Here is a 23,824-nt window from a genome sequence, read left to right as displayed (position 1 = left end):
ATTTGACTGTAACTTCTACGATTTCTATTGAAGGCTGCTGGTTAGAGACCAGCGAGTTCAGATATTCAAAAAATTGAAGGTAACAGTTTTAGAATATGAAGCTCAATGGTTCCTGGGCAGTAATATACTTTGAGCTGTAAGAGTGCAAAAGCGAGGAAGTTAAACTAAACCTTCTAAATCCTTGGTTATGCCCTAAATGGAGTGCTGTGTGCTGTTCAGGCCACCATACTTGAACAAGGATGTTGAAGCCTCTGAAAAAAATATATGGTAGAGCAAATGAAGCAATTCAGTTGTGTACAGAAACTTGAAGTTTTGTCTTGCATTATAGAATGTTCAGGGGATATTTACAATATCTTAAACTACGAAGAGTTTTTATTAGAGTAAACTGCTTTGTCAGGAAGGTTGATAACGCAAGTGTGTAGATTTAAGATTGTTGCCAAAGGAGACAGAGAAAAGATAATAATGCACTCATTAAAAGATAGCAGAAGATTCAATAGTAGCCTTCAAAAAGGGAGTTGGATAAATACTTGTAAATAATTGCAGGCTATGAGGAAGTTGGTGGAATTAATTTTGAATTCTGTCAGAGCCAGTATGTGCATGGTTAAGCCAAATAGTTTCCTTGTCTTCTGTATGATTTCCAGAATATGACAGATTTCCAGAAATAATTTTTTCTTATAGCCCGAAGTTCCCATCAGAAATTGTACTCCTCGTTACTACTTCAATAACCCCACCTTCCCAGCTGGCTGATAAACATTATCGATCTAATTCCACTGAATCCAAAACAGCATCAAGTATGAAAACTCTTGAGCGTGCAGAGTTGTTTTTCGTTATTAAACTTGTTTGACTTCATATTTACTCCTACCTCCAGCACAGCAGAAGAAATGAATGTAATTCAAGCCTGAAGGCTGAGTTTGGACAGTCTGCTTGTGGGAGTTGAAATTTGCCCATCCTCCTGGCACTGCTGATATTCTGACGGTTCTTTGAAGATTGTTTATTCTTACAATGCTTTAAGTGTTTAATGTTTTTCATCTATAACAGAGGCCAGATGAATATGACAGTGTCAGTGGAGATCTATCTATTAAAAGTAAAATATTACTTTATTGCCTTCAATATTGGGCTTCTAAGTCAATATCAGAAGCCTAACATCTATGAGCTGATCTCTATTTTATCCTGCTAAATCCGATTATGGTAGACTGGCGGCAAACTTGGAGTTAAAAGAAGGAAATGTCAGACAAGCTGATTCAGTGCGATGCTTGCAGTATGTGTGAGGTCAAGGACACCGCTAGTGCTGGCTGCTACAAATGCGAGAAGTGCATCCAGGTAGAGCTCCTGAAGGGCCGTGTTGGGGAACTGGAGAAGCAAGTGGATGACATCCGGTTCGTCCGAGAAACGGAGTCGTTCCTCGACAAGTCCTACAGTACGATTGTTACACCTAAGGTACTGGAAGAGAGAAGGTGGGAGACAGTGAGAACAGGAGGGAAGCATGGAATGCCAACGTCCCCGGGTGTTGTACCTCTTGTGAACAGGTTCACCCACTTAGAAGCCTTCGGGACAGAAGAGGCGTTTACACTGGGCGACGGACTGGCTTGTGATGCGAATAGGGCTGTTGAGCCAAAACCAAAAAGGCCTAAGGCAGGCAACGCCATTGTAGTGGGAGACTCCATTGTGAGAGGTACGGACAGGGGTTTCTGCGGCAACAGACGGGATGCGAGGATGGTGTGCTGCCTTCCTGGTGCCAGGATCCAGGATGTCACGGACAGAGTGCAGAAAATCCTCAAGGGCGAAGGTGAACATCCGGAAGTGGTAGTGCATGTCGGCACAAACGATGTCGGAAAGAAGGGGATGAATATTCTGCAGCGTGACTTTAGAGAGCTCGGAAAAATGCTGAAAAGCAGGACCTCCAGGGTTGTTATCTCCGGTTTGCTTCCAGTTCCTCGTGCTGGCGAGAGCAGGAACAGGGAGATACGGGACCTGAACGTGTGGCTGAGGAACTGGTGCACGGGGCAGGGATTTAGATTCTTAGATCACTGGGATCTGTTTTGGGGTAAGGGGGAACTGTACAAAAGGGACGGATTGCATCTTAACAGGTGGGGGACCAGCATTCTGGCAGGCAGGTTTGCCACTGCTACACGGGTGGTTTTAAACTGAATAAGGGGGGTGGGGTGTCGAATGGGATAGTGGAGGATGGAGTTAAAGGGAAAGGGTTTCTTAAATGTGTGAGCGTAGAGACAGAGGGGTGTAAAATGAGGGTAGAAGCAATAGGTAGCAAGGTGAAAAGTAAAAGTGGCAGGTAGACAAAACCAGGGCAAAAATCAGAAAGGGCCACTTTTCAACATAATTGTATAAGGGGTAAGAGTGTTGTAAAAACAAGCCTGAAGGCTTTGTGTCTCAATGCAAGGAGCATTCTTAATAAGGTGGATGAGTTGAATGTGCAGATAGCTATTAATGACTATGATATAGTTGGGATCACGGAGACATGGCTCCAGGGTGACCAAGGCTGGGAGCTGAACATCCAGGGATATTCAATATTCAGGAAGGATAGAGAGAAAGGAAAAGGAGGTGGGGTAGCGTTGCTGATTAGAGAGGAGATTAACGCAATGGAAAGGAAGGACATTAGTTTGGAGGATGTGGAATCGGTATGGGTAGAGCTGCGAAATACTAAGGGGCAGAAAACGCTGGTGGGTGTTGTGTACAGGCCACCTAACAGTAGTAGTGAAGTTGGAGATGGTATCAAACAGGAAATTAGAAATGCGTGCGACAAAGGCAAATCAGTTATAATGGGTGACTTCAATCTACATATAGATTGGGTGAATCAAATTGGCAGGGGTGCTGAGGAAGAGGATTTCTTGGAATGTATGCGGCATAGTTATCTAAATCAACATGTAGAGGAACCAACGAGAGAGCAGGCTATTTTAGACTGGGTATTGAGTAATGAGGAAGGGTTAGTTAGCAGTCTTGTTGTACGTGCCCCCTTGGGCAAGAGTGACCATAATATGGTTGAGTTCTTCATTAGGATGGAGAGTGACATTGTTAATTCAGAAACAATGGTTCTGAACTTAAAGAAAGGTAACTTTGAGGGTATGAGACGTGAATTGGCCAAGATCGACTGGCAATTAATTCTAAAAGGGTTGACGGTGGATATGCAATGGAAGACATTTAAAGACTGCATGGATGAACTACAAAAATTGTTCATCCCAGTTTGGCAAAAGAATAAATCAGGGAAGGTAGTGCATCCGTGGATAACAAGGGAAATCAGGGATAGTATCAAAGCGAAGGATGATGCGTACAAATTAGCCAGAAAAAGCAGCATACCGGAGGACTGGGAGAAATTCAGAGACCAGCAGAGGAGGACAAAGGGATTAATTAGGAAAGGAAAAATGGATTATGAAAGAAAACTGGCAGGGAACATAAAAACTGACTGCAAAAGTTTTTATAGATATGTGAAAAGAAAGAGATTAGTTAAAACAAATGTAGGTCCCTTGCAGTCAGAAACAGGTGAGTTGATCATGGGGAACAAGGATATGGCGGACCAATTGAATAACTACTTTGGTTCCGTCTTCACTAAGGAAGACATAAATAATCTGCCGGAAATAGCAGGGGACCGTGGGTCAAAGGAGTTGGAGGAATTGAGTGAAATCCAGGTTAGCCGGGAAGTGGTGTTGGGTAAATTGAATGGATTAAAGGCCGATAAATCCCCAGGGCCAGATAGGCTGCATCCCAGAGTACTTAAGGAAGTAGCTCCAGAAATAGTGGATGCATTAGTAATAATCTTTCAAAACTCTTTAGATTCCGGAGTAGTTCCTGAGGATTGGCGGGTAGCAAACGTAACCCCACTTTTTAAGAAGGGAGGGAGAGAGAAAACGGGGAATTACAGACCAGTTAGTCTAACATCGGTAGTGGGGAAATTGCTAGAGTCAGTTATTAAAGATGGGATAGCAGCACATTTGGAAAGTGGTGAAATCATTGGACAAAGTCAGCATGGATTTACAAAAGGTAAATCATGTCTGACGAATCTTATAGAATTCTTCGAGGATGTAACTAGTAGCGTGGATGGGGAGAACCAGTGGATGTGGTGTATCTGGACTTCCAGAAGGCTTTCAACAAGGTCCCACATAAGAGATTAGTATACAAACTTAAAGCACACGGCATTGGGGGTTCAGTATTGATGTGGATAGAGAACTGGCTGGTAAACAGGAAGCAAAGAGTAGGAGTAAACGGGTCCTTTTCACAATGGCGGGCAGTGACTAGTGGGGTAGCGCAAGGCTCAGTGCTGGGACCCCAGCTATTTACAATATATATTAATGATCTGGATAAGGGAATTGAAGGCAATATCTCCAAGTTTGCGGATGACACTAAGCTGGGGGGCAGGGTTAGCTGTGAGGAGGATGCTAGGAGACTGCAAGGTGACTTGGATAGGCTGGGTGAGTGGGCAAATGTTTGGCTGATGCAGTATAATGTGGATAAATGTGAGGTTATCCATTTTGGTGGCAAAAACAGGAAAGCAGACTATTATCTAAATGGTGGCCGACTAGGAAAAGGGGAGATGCAGCGAGACCTGGGTGTCATGGTACACCAGTCATTGAAAGTAGGCATGCAGGTGCAGCAGGCAGTGAAGAAAGCGAATGGTATGTTAGCTTTCATAGCAAAAGGATTTGAGTATAGGAGCAGGGAGGTTCTACTGCAGTTGTGCAGGGTCTTGGTGAGACCACACCTGGAGTATTGCGTACAGTTTTGGTCTCCAAATCTGAGGAAGGACATTATTGCCATAGAGGGAGTGCAGAGAAGGTTCACCAGACTGATTCCTGGGATGTCAGGACTGTCTTATGAAGAAAGACTGGATAGACTTGGTTTATACTCTCTAGAATTTAGGAGATTGAGAGGGGATCTTATAGAAACTTACAAAATTCTTAAGGGGTTGGACAGGCTAGATGCAGGAAGATTGCTCCCGATGTTAGGGAAGTCCAGGACAAGGGGTCACAGCTTAAGGATAAGGGGGAAATCCTTTAAAACCGAGATGAGAAGAACTTTTTTCACACAGAGAGTGGTGAATCTCTGGAATTCTCTGCCACAGAGGGTAGTCGAGGCCAGTTCATTGGCTATATTTAAGAGGGAGTTAGATGTGGCCCTTGTGGCTAAGGGGATCAGAGGGTATGGAGAGAAGGCAGGTACGGGATACTGAGTTGGATGATCAGCCATGATCATATTGAATGGTGGTGCAGGCTCGAAGGGCCGAATGGCCTACTCCTGCACTTAATTTCTATGTTTCTATGTTAATGGCGGCGACATTTTTGTCGTATCCCCCTTCTCTGCCTCCGTCTGCGCTGAGGCCTAATGGCGGAGCTGGCGACCTCGAGACGCCGGAGGCAGAGCCAGTCAGGACTTGCCCTGGGCTCGCTCCCGTGAGGGCGGTCCGGCTCGGGGCTGGAACGGCGCTCCCGTGAGGGCGGCCTGGCGCGAGGGTGGAACGGCGCTCCCGTCGGAGTGGCCCAGCTCGAGGGAGGTACGGCACTCTCGTCGGAGCGGCCCAGCTCGAGGGAGGTACGGCGCTCCAATCGGAGCGGCCCAGCTCGAGGGAGGAACGGCACTCACGTGAGGGCGATCCGGCTCGGGGCTGGAATGGTGCTCCGGTGGCTGGGACAGCGTTCTGGCGGCGGTGACCTAAGTCCGGGGTTCAGCCGCGAGCCAGCGGCTGCGTCCGCTGGACTGGAGGGCGGCAGCTTCGACCACCCCCGGCCGCGGTGTTTGAGCCGGCCCGTTTGCGGGGTTCGGTGAGCCGCGGGACTGTTTGTACCATCGCCCGGTGGGGTATTGCCTCAGCGTAGAGGGAGAAGAGGAGGGAAGAGACTGCAGCCCTAAGATTTTTGCCTCCACCACAGTGAGGAGGTGCTTGGAGGACTCACTGTGGTGGATTTTAATTTGTGTTTATTGTTGTTTATTATTGTATTGTATGTATGACTGCAGGCACGAAATTTCGTTCAGACCGTAAGGTCTGAATGACAATAAAGGTAATTCTAATTCTTCTCTTAAAGGTAAATCCAGGTCTACAAACCTGCCGGCAATAAGCAGAAACTAAATGTAACAGCAGGAATGCTGCCTGACTATTTACAGGCACTGAGCTTCAAAGCTTGTAGACCAGTATGAAACTGGCTTTTAACTTGCCCCTTTTCTTTCCTGATGTGTTGACATTTTGTGGGTCTACAGAAAGTTGTTTTTGTCTCTTCTGAAGCTGGTGTAAAGTTTCACAGGTGACAAGAGCAGCAACCTTACAGTATCTTGCAAGTAGCCATTAATTGGATAATCCTGGACAGTAAACATCTCAAAGCTGCCTCATTTAATGTCCATGTGTACACATTCTACAGTGTCACTGCACATCATTTGGAGTCATGAGAAGTTGATATGATTTCTCACCCTACTCTGGGGCATGAGGACAAGTAAAATCTGCTCTAACCTGGTGAAAACCGTAAGCTTTACATTCTTGCTCAGCAATGTCTATTTACTGCCACTAAATTACTGGTGGAAAGGAATAAGAACTTAAATAATTTATTCAAGGAGTACAAATACAGAATTTCGTGAGTTAAGATGTTTTTTGGTTCCAAAACTTGTCAGAAGTTTTTGGTTCCAAAACTTGTCAGAAGTGTTTTTCTTTTTTAAATCCACTATCAATCTTCAAGATTCCTCCCTTCACCTTGCTATGTGGCAATAGATTGATTTAGGGTGAAGAGGGTGGCGCTTCTATGGCAGCCTCGCCTACAGTCTGTCTGTTTTCGTCTTTTTTTTGTTCTTTTTAGTGTGTTTAAAAAGTATATGTTAATGTTCACTGGTTTGTTTTATGTGGGGGGTGGGCGGTGAGGTTGGGGGAAACTTTTTTCAATCTCTTACCTTGCCGGAGATTTTTGGATCGTATCTCCGGTTGCTCTGCGGCCTAACATCGTGGAGCTGGAGGCCTTGCTCGGGACTGACTTTGAGTCCCACCGCGGGGCATGGACTTGCAATCAGAGCCGATCCCTTGCCTGGGATTGACGCTGCAACCGCGGCCTGCGGACTTTAACATAAAGGAGCTCGCAGTCTCTGTTTGAGACTGACGGCGGAAGCTCCAAAAGGCGCATGACGTTCGACTAGCCACGACCCTGGGTAGATCGCCCGTCGCGGGGGAGATGAGATTCCCCCCCGATGCAGGAGCTTGATTGGCACGCCGCCGGCTACGGAAGTAAGATCGTCCCGTCAATGGAAGGTTAGTGGCCCCCAACTGCTGGAGGACAAAGAAGGGAGAGATTGAACTTTTTTTCACCTTCCATCACATTGAGGAATGTGGAGGAGTCACTGTGGTGGATGTTCATGTTAAATTGTATTTTGTGTGTTCTGTTGCTTTTTATTGGTATGACTCTATGGCAAATCAAATTCCTCGTTTGTTGCAAAACATACTTGGCTAATAAAGTATGATTATGATTATTTAAGAGATACAGGTTTACTTGCCGGTATAACTGGTCAGCTTTGAAAGAATTCTTAATTATATTAAAAAAACATGACAGCATTTTGTGTTGCCTTATTACAATTGCAGCACTATTATTTCTCAGCGTTGTTTTGGTTGATAAACGTTCTTGCAATCCATCTTATTTAAAGGGAGGATTATGAGGTGTGTCGCTCTAAAATTTGTTTTGGTTGTAATTTCTGAAATTATTGGAATGTTTTCAAGACATGCAAAGTTTTGAGCAGATTTGAGTCTTCTTTAGGTCAGTTGGGCTCCAAAACTGAATGTGCTTTTCATTGGTGAAAGTTATTTCTGTTCTTAGGCCTTGGTTTTGTAACTCCCTTCCAAAATGTATAATCATTCTTGCCATCTCTCTGTCTCTGAGACAACTTTAAAATCCTTTTGTGGAGGAAGGAACTGCAGATGCTGGTTTAAACTGAAGATAGACACAAATAGCTGGAATAACTCAGTGGGACAAGCAGCATCTCTGGAGAGAAGAAATGGGTGACGTTTCGGGTTGAGAAAATCTTTTGTCTGTCTGTGCTTTGACAGCCTTTTACCTATGTTTTCCCTCTTTCTATTGCGGACTTGTGTAAGGATATTCAGAGATGCCGTCTAATCTTTGCAGTGCATGATGTAAATAGAATTTGTTCCATGCACTCTAACTAGAAATCTCTATCAGATTTAAACCTGTACAACATAAGCCATTGAGTTGGAACCACAATGCACAGACACCCAAGTAAGGCTGTTATTCAATTAGATTCAACACTTTAAGTGACTGTAAAATAGTTTATTTGAATTTTATATTGTCCTGGCAGTGTTGTGCATATAAAAACAATTGAAAGAAATACACATATGCCTGAGACTTGATTGAGGAGTGCAAGACTGTTCCCTCTGACACTTCCACTTGTTCCTATCAAATTTCTATTGAGTAAAATAATACTGATCTAATGGTAAATGTATGTGCCACTATAACTGGAATAACCAGTTTTCTTTATCTTCAGAATGTGGCAGTTTCACTTAATTTAATGTGATTTGAAAAAAAGGTTTGCGTGCAAGTAATTCTATATGTCAGAAATGCAGCACAGCTTACTTGCTTGTACTACTGTTGCCTTTCCATAAGCATTGGATAATTTGTATCCCGGTGAGTAATTTTCACCTTTATTCTAAGAGTAAAATCGTTTTTGTTAATCTGATATTTGATGAAGAATGGATTCAAAATTTAAATCAAAAATAAACTTCACCTGGAACTTCCCCTCAGTCATGGAATGAGCATGAAGTGAGTGTGGTGTGGTGAAGCTGACATTTAAACACTGAAACCAAAGCGTTGCAGTTTTAAAGATGTACCTTTTTAGTAGCTTCAAAAAAATTGGGCTTTACAGAATGAATGAGAGCTCTTCTTAAAATTAAACCTTTTTAGTGCTTTGCATTGTAGATGACAACTGCAAAAGATCTCTTGCTGAAAGATATTTCTTGCTGCCTTCATTCTGAAAGCTTATAATGCAGAGAAGCTTGGTTGAATGATGAAGTAATAATTTGGAGTCCTCTGAATTTCTCTACTCCATATTTTTCCTTTTAAATGTAATACACTCAAATCAAAGTCAGTCCTCCGGATGGGATGAATATGGAAACTCTCAGTTGAGTGTATTTGAATCCTGAAACCGCAATGCAGCTGTAATTCAGTTTGCACTTCTTAAATATAATTGATATTTGTTCATTTCTAGCATAAGCATTGTTATGCACATGTAGTGTTTAATAACTTAAACTCCTACAGCCAATTTGATGGATATTAAAGTGGTGAATCAGCTCCTTCATTTTGCTGAGTTGCAAGGAGGAAGGAAAAAAAATACTCTTTGGGCCAAATCTTGTTATTGCTAATTGATTGTGACAGTTTTCTTCCTTGGAACATCAACATAGAAGGAGCCCAAGACATAGACTGGAAGGGGTTCTGGCAACAGAAAATTGAGGCAATGACTGACTTTCTTTTGAATGAGCACAGGGATTTGGGTGCCAGTGGAAATGGCAAAGAATGAGACATTTGATGAGTATGATGGTTTGGGACGGGCAGCAGAGTTTTTGAGACCTTTGAACTTTGTGCTTGGGATGCTAGTAATGAGGATATTGGTGAAAGTTGGGATAAGGAAAATTTGATAAAGTTGGCATCACTTTGGGGGATAAAGTGTTCAATGCGCAAGAGATGGATGTTGCTGTGGCAATGGATAGAATGTGAGTTTGAAACTTTGTACACAGCGTCACAAACAAATTGTATCATTTAGAATCTGAAGATTTTATGCCATGAAAAATCAATGCAATGGTACATGTGTAGAAAGGAACTGCAGATGCTGGTTTACACCGAAGATAGACACAAATTGCTAGAGTAACTCAGCGGATCATGCAGCAACTCTGGGGGAAAAGGAATAGGTGACATTTCAGGTCGAGACCCTTCTTCAGACTGAGACTCGGTGAAGAGAGAAACTAGAGGTATGAAAAGGTACAGAACAAATCGGAGCCGGCACCGCTGATCATGAAAAGGTGGAGCACAGAATGGCCTATTGTTGGCTGTGAAAGAGGTGATAACAAAAAGATACAAACACTGAAACTAGCAGGAAGACTAAGCAAGGGTTTCACTGTTAAACTGTTAATGGATTTTCTCTTCACACCAGGGTTGCACTAAGAGTATAATCATGTTCTGCAAAGGATTACTATAATTCATGAACATCGCTAATAGATTGGAATTTCTGTTTAGTAAGAACCAGGTCTCCTAAGCTATTTTGCGATAAAATGGCAAGTCCTTGTGGACACAGAAGGTAACAATTCCATTTAATACTCGCCTAGCACTGAGGGCTGTTTAAGATTGTGACATTTCCAGATTTTGTGTGTGTGCTTCCTCATGCAAGGTGCATGGATTGGTGCCTAAAGTGCCATATGATGCAAATGTATATTTTATGGATCTAGCACTTTTGTTTCTAAATGTTTCTCTCCTCTTTCTAAAGTTATTTTTAAAGCAAAAACATTTCCATTAAATGGAATGAGACCAAAGTATACACTCTTTGCATCGAGTAATTTGCAACATGAAAAGCGAGAGAGGGAATGAGTCAGCCTTCAAATTACGTAGAGTTTTCATAACCATTCAGCTCCTTCATTTAAAGTCACTTGTTGCATTTGGAGCTGCGGCACATTGCACAAGGACTCCAAAAGTATCCATTGTGCGACAGCAGCAAAGAGACAAGTCAACATGTCAAACTCTCATAGTAACCCTGTAAGTTCTGAATATTTTATCTAAATGTTTTCAATTCGAGGAGTGCCACCTTTCACAGTTGTGCATTCTCTGTATTTGATATATATTCAGTTCAGATCTGAACTTTTATCTTTTGTCCATAATTTGGTCAAAAGATGTAAGAATGATTCATTTTAAAATTAACTTTACAAATGCTACTTTACAAACTAATTTCCACTCCTCACCTGTGTTTGTTGTGTAGTTATTACTAAAATTATAATAGCCACAGCCTCCAATAATGTCAGTGTTAAACAGTTTCCATCGTCTTTGTGATTTTAATTTAACACTGATCCCTGAATTCTAATTTTATATTTTTACGAAAACCCACTGATTTGAATTATATTCTGATTGACTTTGCTATTGGCCCAGCTTAATTGAAAGCCTGATCTTTTTAAAATTCATTGGAGATTAAATGTTAACGGATTGGATCTGGAACAGAGTTAAGGTCTGTACTAAACCTGTTAACAGAGCAAGTCTTAAGTCATCGTGCTGAATTGGCCCATTCTAGCAAGTTAGTAATTGGATTCAAATTTTGCCAAGTGCAAGTGTATTTGGTTGGAACCTTGGTTGAAATTGATAGTTTTTCATATTTTGCTTTTAGTAGCTAATTAATAGCTTGGAATCTGCATTTATTGTGTACTTGTAAAACTAAGCCATTCAGTGCCAACTACAGGGAATGCTCGTAGTGTGATGTAAATGTATCTATTTTAATCCATCTTTGATCAGTTAATGTTTACTCTACTTGAGGATGAATCCATCTGGTACGTGTAATTTCCAAAGTGAAAACCTGTTTTTCACTTATCCAGGGTAGCAACAGTGTTATGGTGTGAAGATAAAGCACCTACATTAGTATTTTATATGTAGCTTTCCACTGTCGTTATCATTCATGTACAAACTTGGGTAGTTTGTATTGATTCTTTCAACAGTGGAGTGTTTCAAATTCAAATGCAGAACATCTTTGCTTAAGATCCCCGCTTAAACTTGCTCTCAACGGGCTGGGTATTAAAGTAGTCTGCATGAAAGGATATTTTTCATTGAAAGAAATGTCATTTATTTCTCTCTTTATTTATCCCCCCCCCCCCCCCCCCCCTTGCTCTGATCAAATTTGCATTTCTACATTTTTCTTCTATCCCCTTACTTTACCCACCACAATACACTGAAGTGAATCGGGAATATACTTTCTCGGACCCCAGATTAATATCTCATTTGAAAAGTGGGTTCTGCTCTCTAACTGCATTGGAGCAGGGCTTGAACTTTTGAGCACAGTCTAAACAAAACCAGACAAATGCAATAATAATAATAATAATAACTTTATTTATAAAGCACTTTAAACAACCGCAGTTGCCACAAAGTGCTGTACATGAGAACTCATGGACAAAAAGTTATTACAAACCATTAAAAACCGTAAAACGAAGGACTAAAAAACAGTAAAAATTAAAAGACATTAAAAGCACTAAGAACAGGAGCAATGTCTCAGCCAGTGTCGAAAGCCAGAGAATAAGAATGAGTTTTTAGGGAGGATTTGAAGATGGACAGTGAGGGGGTCTGTCTGATGTGCAACGGCACGGTGTTCCGGAGTGCCGGAGCAGCAACAGAAAAGGCTCTATCCCCTCTGAGCTTCCGCTTAGACCTTGGTACCTCAAGGAACAGCTGATCAGCTGACCTGAGGCACCGGTCAAGAGCATAAAACCTTGATTTATAATCATTTTTTGATCAGCTGGGGTGCAGTCCTGACCTCCCATCTACCTCACAGGAGACCTTTGAACAATCTTTAATAGGGCTTCAATGTTATATCTTGCACTAAATGTTGTATCCTTTATCTGTACACTGTGGACGGCGTGATTGTATTTATGTATTGTCTTTGACTGGATAGCATGCAAACAAAAGCTTTTCACTGTACACCTGACAATAATAATAAACCTAAAACTAAACTAATGGAGTTGTTCAGATTTGTTTTAATATGATTCATAAATGGCATGAATAACTGTTCCGATTGGTTTACCAATCAAGTTCAAGTTGCAAATAGTTAACTGTCACTGACCAGCGTATGTCCAATAATGTGTTATTTTTCCCCCAAAACGAAATTTATTCAGAATAAAAAAATATATACAGAACAAGAACTCTTCATATATTCTCAGTGTCTCTACATTCAATAGTTAATTGTGTTTGCACCTATCTTTTAAACAAAACACCCTACCACTCACATGGCCTCTCTTCCCTTGTTACTGAGAGTTGCTCCATGAACAATTGTACACATCAACTGAATGAATTTGTGGTTCCCCTGAAATGGTACAACATAATGATTGCAACCATACATCACTTGGACAACACCAAACATGTTTTGTGATCTATATCCAGCTTTCCTTCCTTGTTAGTGGATGAACAATCAAGACACTTTGACATTTCCCCCCCCCCCTCTCCCTCACTTGGGTTATAGCCATCTGTCTTTGCATCAGCATACATTGCATAAACTGCCTTCCTTAAACCACTGATGGATTCACAGACCCATGAAAATTTATGTCTGTGATTTTGCCTGTGGGGGAGGAAGCTGATATTAGCAATGTAAATGAGGAGAGATCGATCACAAATTTGGGCTCCCGTGACCTGGTCTGCAGGAGCGTGAAATATAAAAGTACCTTCAATTTACTTCAGTTCAAGAGTTGGCATCGAGTAATTCTCAGGTGACTGAAACCAGTTATTCCAAGGTTTTTTTTTGTCTGATACCTAAAATCCAGTTCCCATGCTGCTAGTATAGATTTAAAAAATGCTTTTGCTTGCGGTGTTTCATGCCTTCCCCCCCCCCCTTTATAACATTTAATTTGATTGTGATGTTCATAATGTCATTCTGATATTTTTTTAGTAAAATGTAAGCTCAATGTGTTGATTGTATGTATTTATGTGGCTCATTAGTTAGACTCCTTACCCCTCATCCTCCAGATAGAAAACTTTATGCACTCCACATTTTTGAAAGTGAGAGCATCTATCTGTCTTATAGGTAAAAAGATCAAAAAGCTGAGAAACGAAAGCTAGAGAAAGTAGTAGCTCCAATTTGTCAAACTGGGTGTAGAAATAAATAAATGGGAAATGGAGATTCATTTGATAGCGAAAATAAATTTAAGTATATGATGTTTAAAATAAAAGCGCAACAATTTGACATCTCTCAGATTGAGACTGCATTTTTGTTTCATCTGTTCAGTGGCTTAACAGGAATACAAGTCCTATTTTATACAACAAGGTTTGAACTGCTAAGTACTACCCTGAACATTCTACATGGAGTTTAATTTGCAATTAGTGTACAAATGCAACAATTTTGTGAATATCACGGGGAGATTATGGTAAACTGTTTTCATATGGCAAACACTTAGTGATGCAAATCATCTAACAATTTGTGATCATTCATGGCAAATCTCTTGCAAATCACTAAATGATTTAAATGATAATGGTGTATTAAACTTTGCACCATTTAGCTTGTATCATTTTCCCTGCACAAAAGATCTAATTCACAGAGTTTTCATTTTTCTGAACCACATAGAAGGGGGACATTCGGTCCATTGAGTTGACGCCAGCGCTCGGTGCAATCCCATTTGTATGGGTAATTTGCAGCAGCCAGTTAACTTACCAACCAATACATCTCTCTATCTACCCTTAAGTTAACTCAAGGTGAGAAGATAAATTGTCCTCTCATTTGACGTCAGAATCATTTGTTTGAGGAATAAAGATTTTCTGCTACACTATTTTACCTGAGATGCAAAAGTTATTCCTGGAGGAAAGGAGATTAAGAGGATATTTGATGATGGTGCATGTGATCATGCAAGCTGCAGGCTGGAGAAAAGCTATCTGCATTGACAGGTGGTTCGAGGATGGGGGCACATAATCAAAGTGATGGGACTTACCTACCATCACCCGGCGGGGTCATAACATCGGAGGCTTGGATTGCCTCAGCGCAGAGGGAAAGCAAGGAGGGAAGAGACAATGACTTTGGGACTTTAAACTGTGTTGAGTGTTTGTTATTTATTCTATGTTATGACTGCAGGCTAAACCATATTGTTTGTTTTGTTTTTGCCTTTTGTTTTTACCTTGTTTGGGATGTGTTTACCTTGTGTGGGACTAAAGATGGAAATTAGCTACTGGCTACAATCTTGCGTATTACATGTAAATGTTTATTAATATGCACTGTCCCTAATAAAATCAATTCATTCATTCATGGGTAAACGTGGAGAATGTGAGGGAAATGTTTTGTACACATGTTTGTGGTCTGAACTTCTGCCCGTAAGGATGGTGGAAACAGCCAATCAAACAAAACTCGGTTACCACTTGGAACATGATTTGATAGGAATCAAAATGTAGAAACAAGAACTGCAGATACTGGCTTGCACGAAAGGACACAAAGTGCAGGAGAGTATGAGGAAAGGTCTCCACCTGAAACATCACCTATCCATGTTCTCCACAGATGCTGCTTGACCCGCTAAGTTATTCCAGCACTTTGTGTCCTTTCATGATTTGAGAGGAAATGGGACTGAATAAGATGATCTATGATTGGGAACAGAATGATGGAATCCTGTGCTGTAACAATTGTTATTAATTTAACACAACCAAATGAGAAGATGAGCCTTCTCTCAATTGTGAATGAAATGGAATCATTGTGACATCTGCTAAATAACCAGCTCACACTAGCTTATAATGTGGAAACCTGGAACTACAGATATTGGTTTATCAAGGAAATACACAAAATGCTGGAGGAACCCAATGGGTCAGGTAGCATCCTGGAGGACTTGGATCATGGATAGGTAACATTTGGGTCTTTTAGCTTAGTTTTAAACTAAAGGGTCGGGACCCTTCTTCAGATGTTTTGGGTCGAGACCCTTCTTCAGAGGGTTTGAATAAGCTCATCACGAGTTTGATGAATATTACAGAGAAGTTGAGAATAGCAACTCTTGACATCAAGGCAGCAGGAAGCCCAGCAAAGATGAAGTGATTATGGGTTAATGGTAAAACCTTTTGTGGCTGCAGTTATTTTGATCTAAGCAGGTGACAGTGGTTGATGGAGACCAGTGCTCCCAGGACATATGTATAGGAGTTTGTCAAGGAAATATCCTTGGCATCCAACATCAGTTGTTTGATCCGAAGACTGTCTTTACATCCTACTCGAGAGTGGGGCTGCTCACTGACTTTGTGTTCTAATTCAAAGTGAAATAGCCTGTGCCAACCCACATCAAGACTCCAGGCTTAGATTGACAAGCAGTGGATAGGCATTACACTGCACAGATGCCAAATAATGAGACGAGGGCATGCAACATCTTCCCTCAACATTCAAGGCACATTGTCCACAACCTGAAAACATACCCTTTGCCTGTATTTCAATTGGTGTATCTTTTAGCACATTAAACCACATTGCAGCAATGTTGGTGAAGTTGAAACAGTAACATGATATTTTGTTGAAATCTTAACTAGTTGTCAGAATGTGGTTCACTTGAAAAGGGGATGCTTCTTCATTCTTCTCTGCAATAGAGTCATGACGTGTTGACATATTCTTTGACGTGTGTTTCGAGGCCACTCTCTGAACCATTTAAAAAATGACATTCAAAATATACCCTTGATCTGAGTTAGTATTCATTAAACATTTTCAAAGGCGCCATTTAGATCACTTATTTTTCCAAATTTAAATAAAACTGCTGGAAAGACTCGCAGTCAGCAGAAAGAGAAGCAGAGTTGGCATTTATGATCAGACCCTTATTCAGACTCTTCATCTGAAAAATGCTCTGCCCGTTTCCAAAGATGCTGCCGGACCCGCTGAATATTTCCAGCGTTTTCTGTTTTTATTTCAGACTTTCCTATATCTGCAATTTTTTTTTAGATTTTTGGAAAAATTAGTCACTTTCTGGTTGTGCTGCAACTGCTCAAACAATTAATTTATATAAGATTGACTAATTTTGGATGTGTTACTGAATGTTTTCATGTTTGATCAAGTTTCCATATAGATAATCTGCCAGTCATATGCACCAACTCGATTGAATAATGAAATGATTAAGCATTAAATAACTGTGGAAGATCATTTAATTTTATATGCTGATTAATGTTCCCTTTGGGGGGGGGGGAGATCATTAAATGAGAGTTGCGTATTATAGATATAATTTACTGCTTTTTCTTGACTGGGGTTGACATGTAACCTTGGTATACTTTTTTTTAAATAGTGCATGTCAGCGGACACACAATTACCTGAATATTACAGGTTGAAATTACTGAAATTGTGTGTAAATAAAAGCAACTGGCTCACTTGAATCATTCTATAATGCCGGTGAAAAAGAACATATGTGCCATTGGATTTCCAGATTGAAGAGACACATACCTGATCTAAATCTAGAATTCCAGTAGCTGGTATGTTCTCTTTCACCTGCATCGTAGAATGATTCAAGTGAGTGAGTTGCTTTTATTAACACGAATTTCAGTAGTCTCAAGCTGTAGTATTCTGTAAATTAGCATAAATTTTCCCGTATGTGTTTTAAGTATAATCAATGTGGATTTAACTCGCATAAATGTCTGATAAGCATGTTTTTTTAAGTGACGTACAAGTTAGCCTTTCATTGGGATTCGGTACAACACGCCCAATCTGAGATCATGGACTTTTGGGTTATCTGTACAGCTTGATTTCAACTTATTAAAAAAAAAAAATTGTAATGAGGCTTTGAATTGAATCCGTACGAAGGATGCTAATACCACTCACAGCCCAAGCTCCCCCCCCCCCCCCCCCCCCCCCCGAGACATTGTATTCACCATTTCCATAAACGGATGAATCTCTTTTGAGGAAAATCTTTTCGTCCTTCCTCTGACAATGGGTTAACATTGCCATCATTCAGTAATATAACATGAATCATTGCAAATCCGTTAATGTCTTTCCCCAAATATTCTCCACAGTCCGTGCGTTGCTTTGGAAGATGGATAGGTCAGTTATCCACAAACAAACTTGTGACAGCTCAGCCACATAGCAATTCAGTGCAACAACCAGGAGTTCAACCACGACTTTCTACTTCTTTACCATTTTTGGGATGGCTGACGATTTTGTAGTTTACTAAGAGTCTCTTAAACGTTACATGTGAAAGATTCTTTCCATGTCAGGAATGGTTTTTAAACCCTTTTTTTTTAACTTTCTAGCACAGCACTTTGACAATGGACATAGAAGATTGCAATGGTCGTGGTTACATCTCTGGTAAGGGAAAATTGTGCTCATTTTCCAAGTGTCAGAATATTTTGACTCAAACTTGCTATATCATGGAGCAATTAATTTCCTCTAACTTTCCACTCAAGATATTTTTGGAATGTTTTTTGCAAACTTAAATGTCATGATTCCATGTATTTCTGTTTTACTGAATTTTATGCTATTCGAGGTGTGATATGTTGCCACTGGTGAACAGTTGGTATTGGTTCATTATTGTTGCATGTAGTGGTACAGTGAGAATCTTTGTTTAGCATGCTATCCAGGCAAATCATACGATACATCATAAAATAGTGCAGCTTCAAAGAAAGTGCAGATTTAAAACAGTGTAAGTGGCATTCAGAATAGGATGTTTTCTATGGTACATCTGTAGAAATTGATAAGAGTTAGTGGAGACATGCTGAATTTCCTTAGTCTTGCGAGGAAGTAGAGGTGTTGGTCTACTTGGCCACAGCAATAACATGGTTGGACAAGAACACATTGTTGGTGATATTTACAGCAAGGAACCTGAAGCTCTTGACCATCTCCACGTCAGCACCATTGATACAGACTTGGGCGTGTACGTCACCCCACGTCCTGAAACCAGCCAGCACCTTTGTCTTGCTAGCATTGAGGGGTAGGTTGTTGTCTTGACACCATGCTACTAAGCACGCAATCTCCTTCCTGTGCTCCATCTCATCATTGTTTGAGATCCGGCCACTACGCTGGTGTCATTTCAAACTTGGGAATGGAGTTAAAGCTGAATTTGGCCACACAGCCATGTAGGGGGTGCAGGGGACTGAGAACGCATCTTTGTGGGCCACGGGCGTTGAGAATTATTATTTGGGATGTTTTGTCGCCTATCCTTGATGATTGTGGTGTGTGTCAGGATGAAGAGAATCCAGCTTTGGAGGGGTGTGCCAACTCCAAGGGCCATGTTTTTGAAGATGAGTTTGGTTGGAATTATAGTATTGAAGGCAGAGCTGCAGTCAATAAATGGGAGTCTGTCCTAGGTGTCCTTGGTATCCAGATGTTCCAGAGCTGAGTGTGGGGCCATGGAGATAATCCGATGAAGGGGCTTGACCCGAAACGTCACCCATTCCTTCTCTTCAGAGATGCTGCCTGTCCCGCTGAGTTAATACAGCATTTTGTGTCTGCCAAGGAGATAGTGTCTGCCGTGGACCTGTTGCAGTGATAGGTGAATTGCAGTAGATCAACGCTGTCTGGGAGGCTCTGGTTGATGTGCACCATGACCAATCTCTTGAAGCACTTTGTGATAGTGGATGTCAGAGTCACTGGGCGACAGTTATTAAGGCACGCTACCTTACTTTTCTTTGGCATGGGATTACAGTGGTCTTATGAAAGCAAGTGGGAACCTCGGATTGGTGTAGGGAGAGGTTAAAGATGTCCGCGAATACTTCTGCCAGCTTGTACATGCGGGTTCTGAGCACGCGTCCAAGGACTACATCTGGGCCAATTGCTTTCTGAGAGTTCACTCTCAAAAGCCGACCTGACATCTATGATGGTGACCATAGGCGCAGGTGCACCCAAGGTTGTAGAAGCGGGTGACATAATTCCACTAACCTTCTGTTCAAAACTAGCATACTATGTGTTAACCACTTGGTAGGGATCGCTCCTTGCGAACATATCCTCCTTATCTGTGCAGTCTTGGTTAAATGTGTGCTAAAGTTCCAACGTATTGTTTGTCTAACCTCCTAAAAGCACCACGTTATATGTGTCTGTTTTGAGGAGGTTGGTTAAATTTGCTTTTTACGCGGGTTTGATTAGTTGGTCTGTTTAGATGGACTCGACCAGGGATTTTGGGGATTGTTAGGTTGACTGTAGGTGCTGGGAATGGAAAGTTGGCTGGGTTATCTGCTCTTCAGCACTTATTTAGTCCTACCTGGCGTATCAAAACTGACCCCTCTGCTACAGAGCTAGTGAGTGGGTAAATTGTGCAAGGCTTTAGTTCATAATTTATCATACAATGATCCATATTGTAAGATGGCACTGACGGGTGACGAGATATGATTTGGGTGATGACCTCGGCTGAATAGTCTGCTGATATCGTGTGGACATTAATATTGCCATTTTGATATGGTACCACCATTGTCTTTGTGTCTCTGGAGCTATATTCTTTTCAGGAATGACTTTAATAATGATATTACATTTTTGACGAAGAAGTGGGGAGGTAGCTATATTCCCAAGTCTCTTCAATGCTGTTCTTGGATCAGCGAAAAGATGCACAAAAACTGAAGCATCTTAATTTTCAAATTTTTTTCCTTGCATAAGTGCTCCAACGAGCATGAGGGTACGATTGACCACCATGAATAACAACTAGCAAACCAGCATTGTGTGTGCGCTTTAGAATATTTCTCGTGACTTGGAAGAAATCGTGGAACACTCTCTGCTGTCCACACTACTGGAGGTGAATGTGTGGGCAGATTTACTGCTTGAATTTCTCAGGGCTGAAGCCACCATACTGCTTCATATTTTCCTGGAGCGTTTCTATTGTTGAACTCTTGAGATAATATGCACTGTGCATTCCTGGAAGTGAGCCTTCCCCATTACTGGAGCCATAGAAATTGTACCTCTGACAGATTCCTTAACCTTTTTTATTTGTTTGCTTTCCACTTTGTAACTTGAAGTATGAACTAAAGACACAATCTCTAATCTTTCTGTACTTTACATAAAAGAAAAATTGAATACTTTGTACAGTCTTTCACATCTCTTACTGGTTTTCTAAACTTACTGCATTATGTTAAAGCCGTTGAGACATTGTGCTTCTCTCTGGTATTTTTCATTTTCAGTAGCAGAATGTGAGTTTCTTTGCAAATTAAAATTATGGGTGAATAGTTATTGTGATTAGGTAGCAATTTTGTTTTAGTTTTGTCAATGCCAATTCATCCCAGCCTAATCCTGACGTGGTTCCCTGCCTTGGAGTAAGTAGTTTTTAGGCTTTTTAAAGTAATAAAGTGTCAAAAGCTTGCTTTTATGCTTGAATTGTGATATTTGTCTTTTGTAAACTTATCTTCTGGTATTTATTTTTCAAAGTATGAATAAAGTGACATTGTTTGCAGAAAATCCACGTTATGAAAGACTACAATCTTTTTAATCTTTGTCAAGTATCACACTGAATCCTGCCTGAATGTTTTGCCAAAAAAAGCACATGCACGCACCACAAGCATTACGATCAAACAGCAGTGAACAAAATTAGTAGCTCGTCAACCAGTGAGTTCTGAAGGCCCGAAGCTTCAATATTTTAGCAGTGCATGTGTTACGCACCTTGTGATACTATTGAGCACCATTAATACTTTTAAATTATCAGCAAGTCCTCCTTAAAGATGTATTCTTTTGTGATTTTGCAAAAAATTGTTTTTGAGAAAGGAAAATTAACACGTAGTGTATTATAGCATCCTCGGGAATGTTGGCAAGGACACAAGAAAACGTCCTGCTCCTCTTCCATCAATGCATGCGATCCTACATGTCCTTAACAAGAAGCAAGTCTTGCTCATGAATACAAGTGCCCATAAATGAAACACGACAATCCATAATTTCTTTTGAATTAATTTTTTGGACAATTTGAAGAGCTCAATATTAATTTTAAGGTGGGACCATCACATTTAAAAATAAAAAATAAAAGCAAAATAATATAATGCCGTGCTTAATTTGTGATAATTTTTTTTAAAAAACTACTGCACCATAAATCTGCAAGTTTAAAAATTGTACTCACAAGGAAGGAGTAATAGAGAATTACCTTGTCCACTCTTACCTAGTTCCCAGGTTGACTAACAAAATTGGCTATCTACTTTCGGAGTGGAGAAGGATGAATGTATGAAATTGCATGATCAAAGTGGAGTGGAATCTTCCTGATACAAAATTGTGATTAACATTATTTCTAAGCCTGTGAAATTTCCAAAGATGGGTCCTGAAGAAATTGTGTTTATTTGCAGAATAAAGGTTTTGGCTAAATGAGAAAATATGGAAAACATTTGGCGAAAGTTGACCAAAGCAAGTTCTCCTTCCCCTTGCAATCCACGTGGTTTAAGCACGAAGGGGCTGACGGAGGGTCTCTTTGCTGTCCATAACTAAAGGCGTTCTTCCTTTAGCCACAAGGTGGTGTTTAACAATAGCTCAATGCTTGATGCCACCATGATATTAAAAAAAGCCTGGAGTTATCATTTCTTGCTCACATGGCATATCTCAAATGCAGATCTGAAGTGCAAAGTCAGTTCTGCATCCTCTCACCACAGGAGGAACACTTTTTTGGCAAATATTGGAATGAGCTGTCAGATTAAGTAGGTACCATAACATTTAAAAGCCATTTGGACAGGTACATGGATAGGAACGGTATAGAGGGATATGGGCCAAATGTGGGCAGGTGGGGCTAGGGTAGATGGGCATCTTGGTTGGCATGGGCAAGTTGGACCGTTGGGCCTGTTTCCATGCTGTATGACTCTAAATAAAGGGGCATAATTCTGTCTGAGCACAGTTGGCACATGCATTAATTGAAATGTTCACAATTTCGATTTATAAACATTTAAATCTTTAAAGTAACAGTAGCTCAAGTGATTCCCTTCAACTGCAAGGGAAACCAGACAGCTGCAAGATGTCAGAAGCCAAGTGGAGTGAAAGCTGCCAAATTTTAACACCAGAGTACATATGGTACTCTAGCCTGCCAGTATTTATTACACTTGCACCTCGACATTTACTAGAACTGGATTAATCAAACTTCATTTTTTTAAATTTAAAAAGTGTTGTTATTGTGTTAAATTTGTGACTTGTCCACAAACATTGAATGACTCCAATTGGAATTTTGTGCATATAAACTAGGTTAAAACGTCTCTTCACCGTTTCTATTGCTGGTACTCGCAGGAATAATCAAAAATTGCTTAATTCATGAATTCAATATGTTCATTTCCAAATGAGTTTGCAAAGATTAAAAAAAATACTAATGAAACCTTTTATACATGAACATCAATGAGCCGCGGCTGAATGAAAAGCAGGTGTATGCAGTGTTGCACAATATAGAATTTACACTCATGACAGGGGAAGGGCCGAATGCAGGAGGAGGGGACATTGCAGTATTGATCAAGGAGAACATTATTGCAGTACTGGGGCATTGTGACCAGCATGGACGAGTTGGCCCGAAGGGCCTGCGTCCATGCTGTACGACTCTGAGACTCATACAATGGATCTCATACCTTTGATACGTGGAAGAAATATTACCGGATGCCATTCTTGACTCATTGACATTCAGTTGCAACCCCCAAGTCGTATATTATTTTTATACTCTGTTTGGCCATTTCCAAAGCAAGGGGTTTGAATTGTAGGTCATAATGGAAATGCCAATCACCACTAAATATATACTTAAATGATTTGCCAATTTCAGAAACAAAAGGAGGAGTGCAAATTTAGAGGAGTTAATAAAAAATATTTTCTTTAACTTATCCTGTTAATAAAAGAAAAATTACAGAACAGCTGCATTAATTGGGATTTTGAGTTCAACATCCAGGAGCTGCCTCCTTACATTAATGCTGTCAAATCTCTTTTTGTACATCTATTCCCAAGATGTCCAAGTTTGATGCCAAGCTATGGAAATCTATTTGACAGCACAAACACACCCACCGGATGTCAAAGTCCTAGAATGGAGTTTCTAAATACAAATAGAAGACTATTGTTAAAAGTCACAGGGTGACCTGTAGAAATGTTTTGTTGCAGCATATTTCAAGTCAACTGCAGGCTATACACAGTGCATTGTATAATTAGTGACAAAAGCGCATAGGATTCCCTAAAAAAAATGTGTACAGTATTATTTGTCAGCAAGCATTCCTCAACTGTTTTTATTAAATAGGGAGGGATGAAATCGACAGTCAAACACAGAAGATTT

The 23,824-nt window shown here is 40.7% G+C and overlaps 1 protein-coding gene across 3 annotated transcripts in view; it reads left to right on the top strand.

The window, feature by feature from the left end:
* ikzf4 (IKAROS family zinc finger 4) overlaps window positions 1-23,824 on the top strand; it is a 94,172-nt gene that overhangs the window by 22,759 nt on the left and 47,589 nt on the right. For all 3 annotated transcript variants that reach the window (XM_033015842.1, XM_033015841.1, XM_033015840.1), the window contains exon 2: window positions 17,895-17,949. In XM_033015842.1, the coding sequence (XP_032871733.1) occupies window positions 17,910-17,949 (40 nt within the window). In that variant the 5' untranslated portion in view covers window positions 17,895-17,909. The remainder of the gene's footprint in view (window positions 1-17,894; window positions 17,950-23,824) is intronic.

The sequence above is a fragment of the Amblyraja radiata genome, chromosome 46, assembly GCF_010909765.2.
Source record: "Amblyraja radiata isolate CabotCenter1 chromosome 46, sAmbRad1.1.pri, whole genome shotgun sequence".
Lineage (NCBI taxonomy): Eukaryota > Metazoa > Chordata > Chondrichthyes > Rajiformes > Rajidae > Amblyraja > Amblyraja radiata.
Note: the sequence above shows the minus strand (reverse complement) of the source record. Positions and strands in the feature narration are given on the sequence as shown.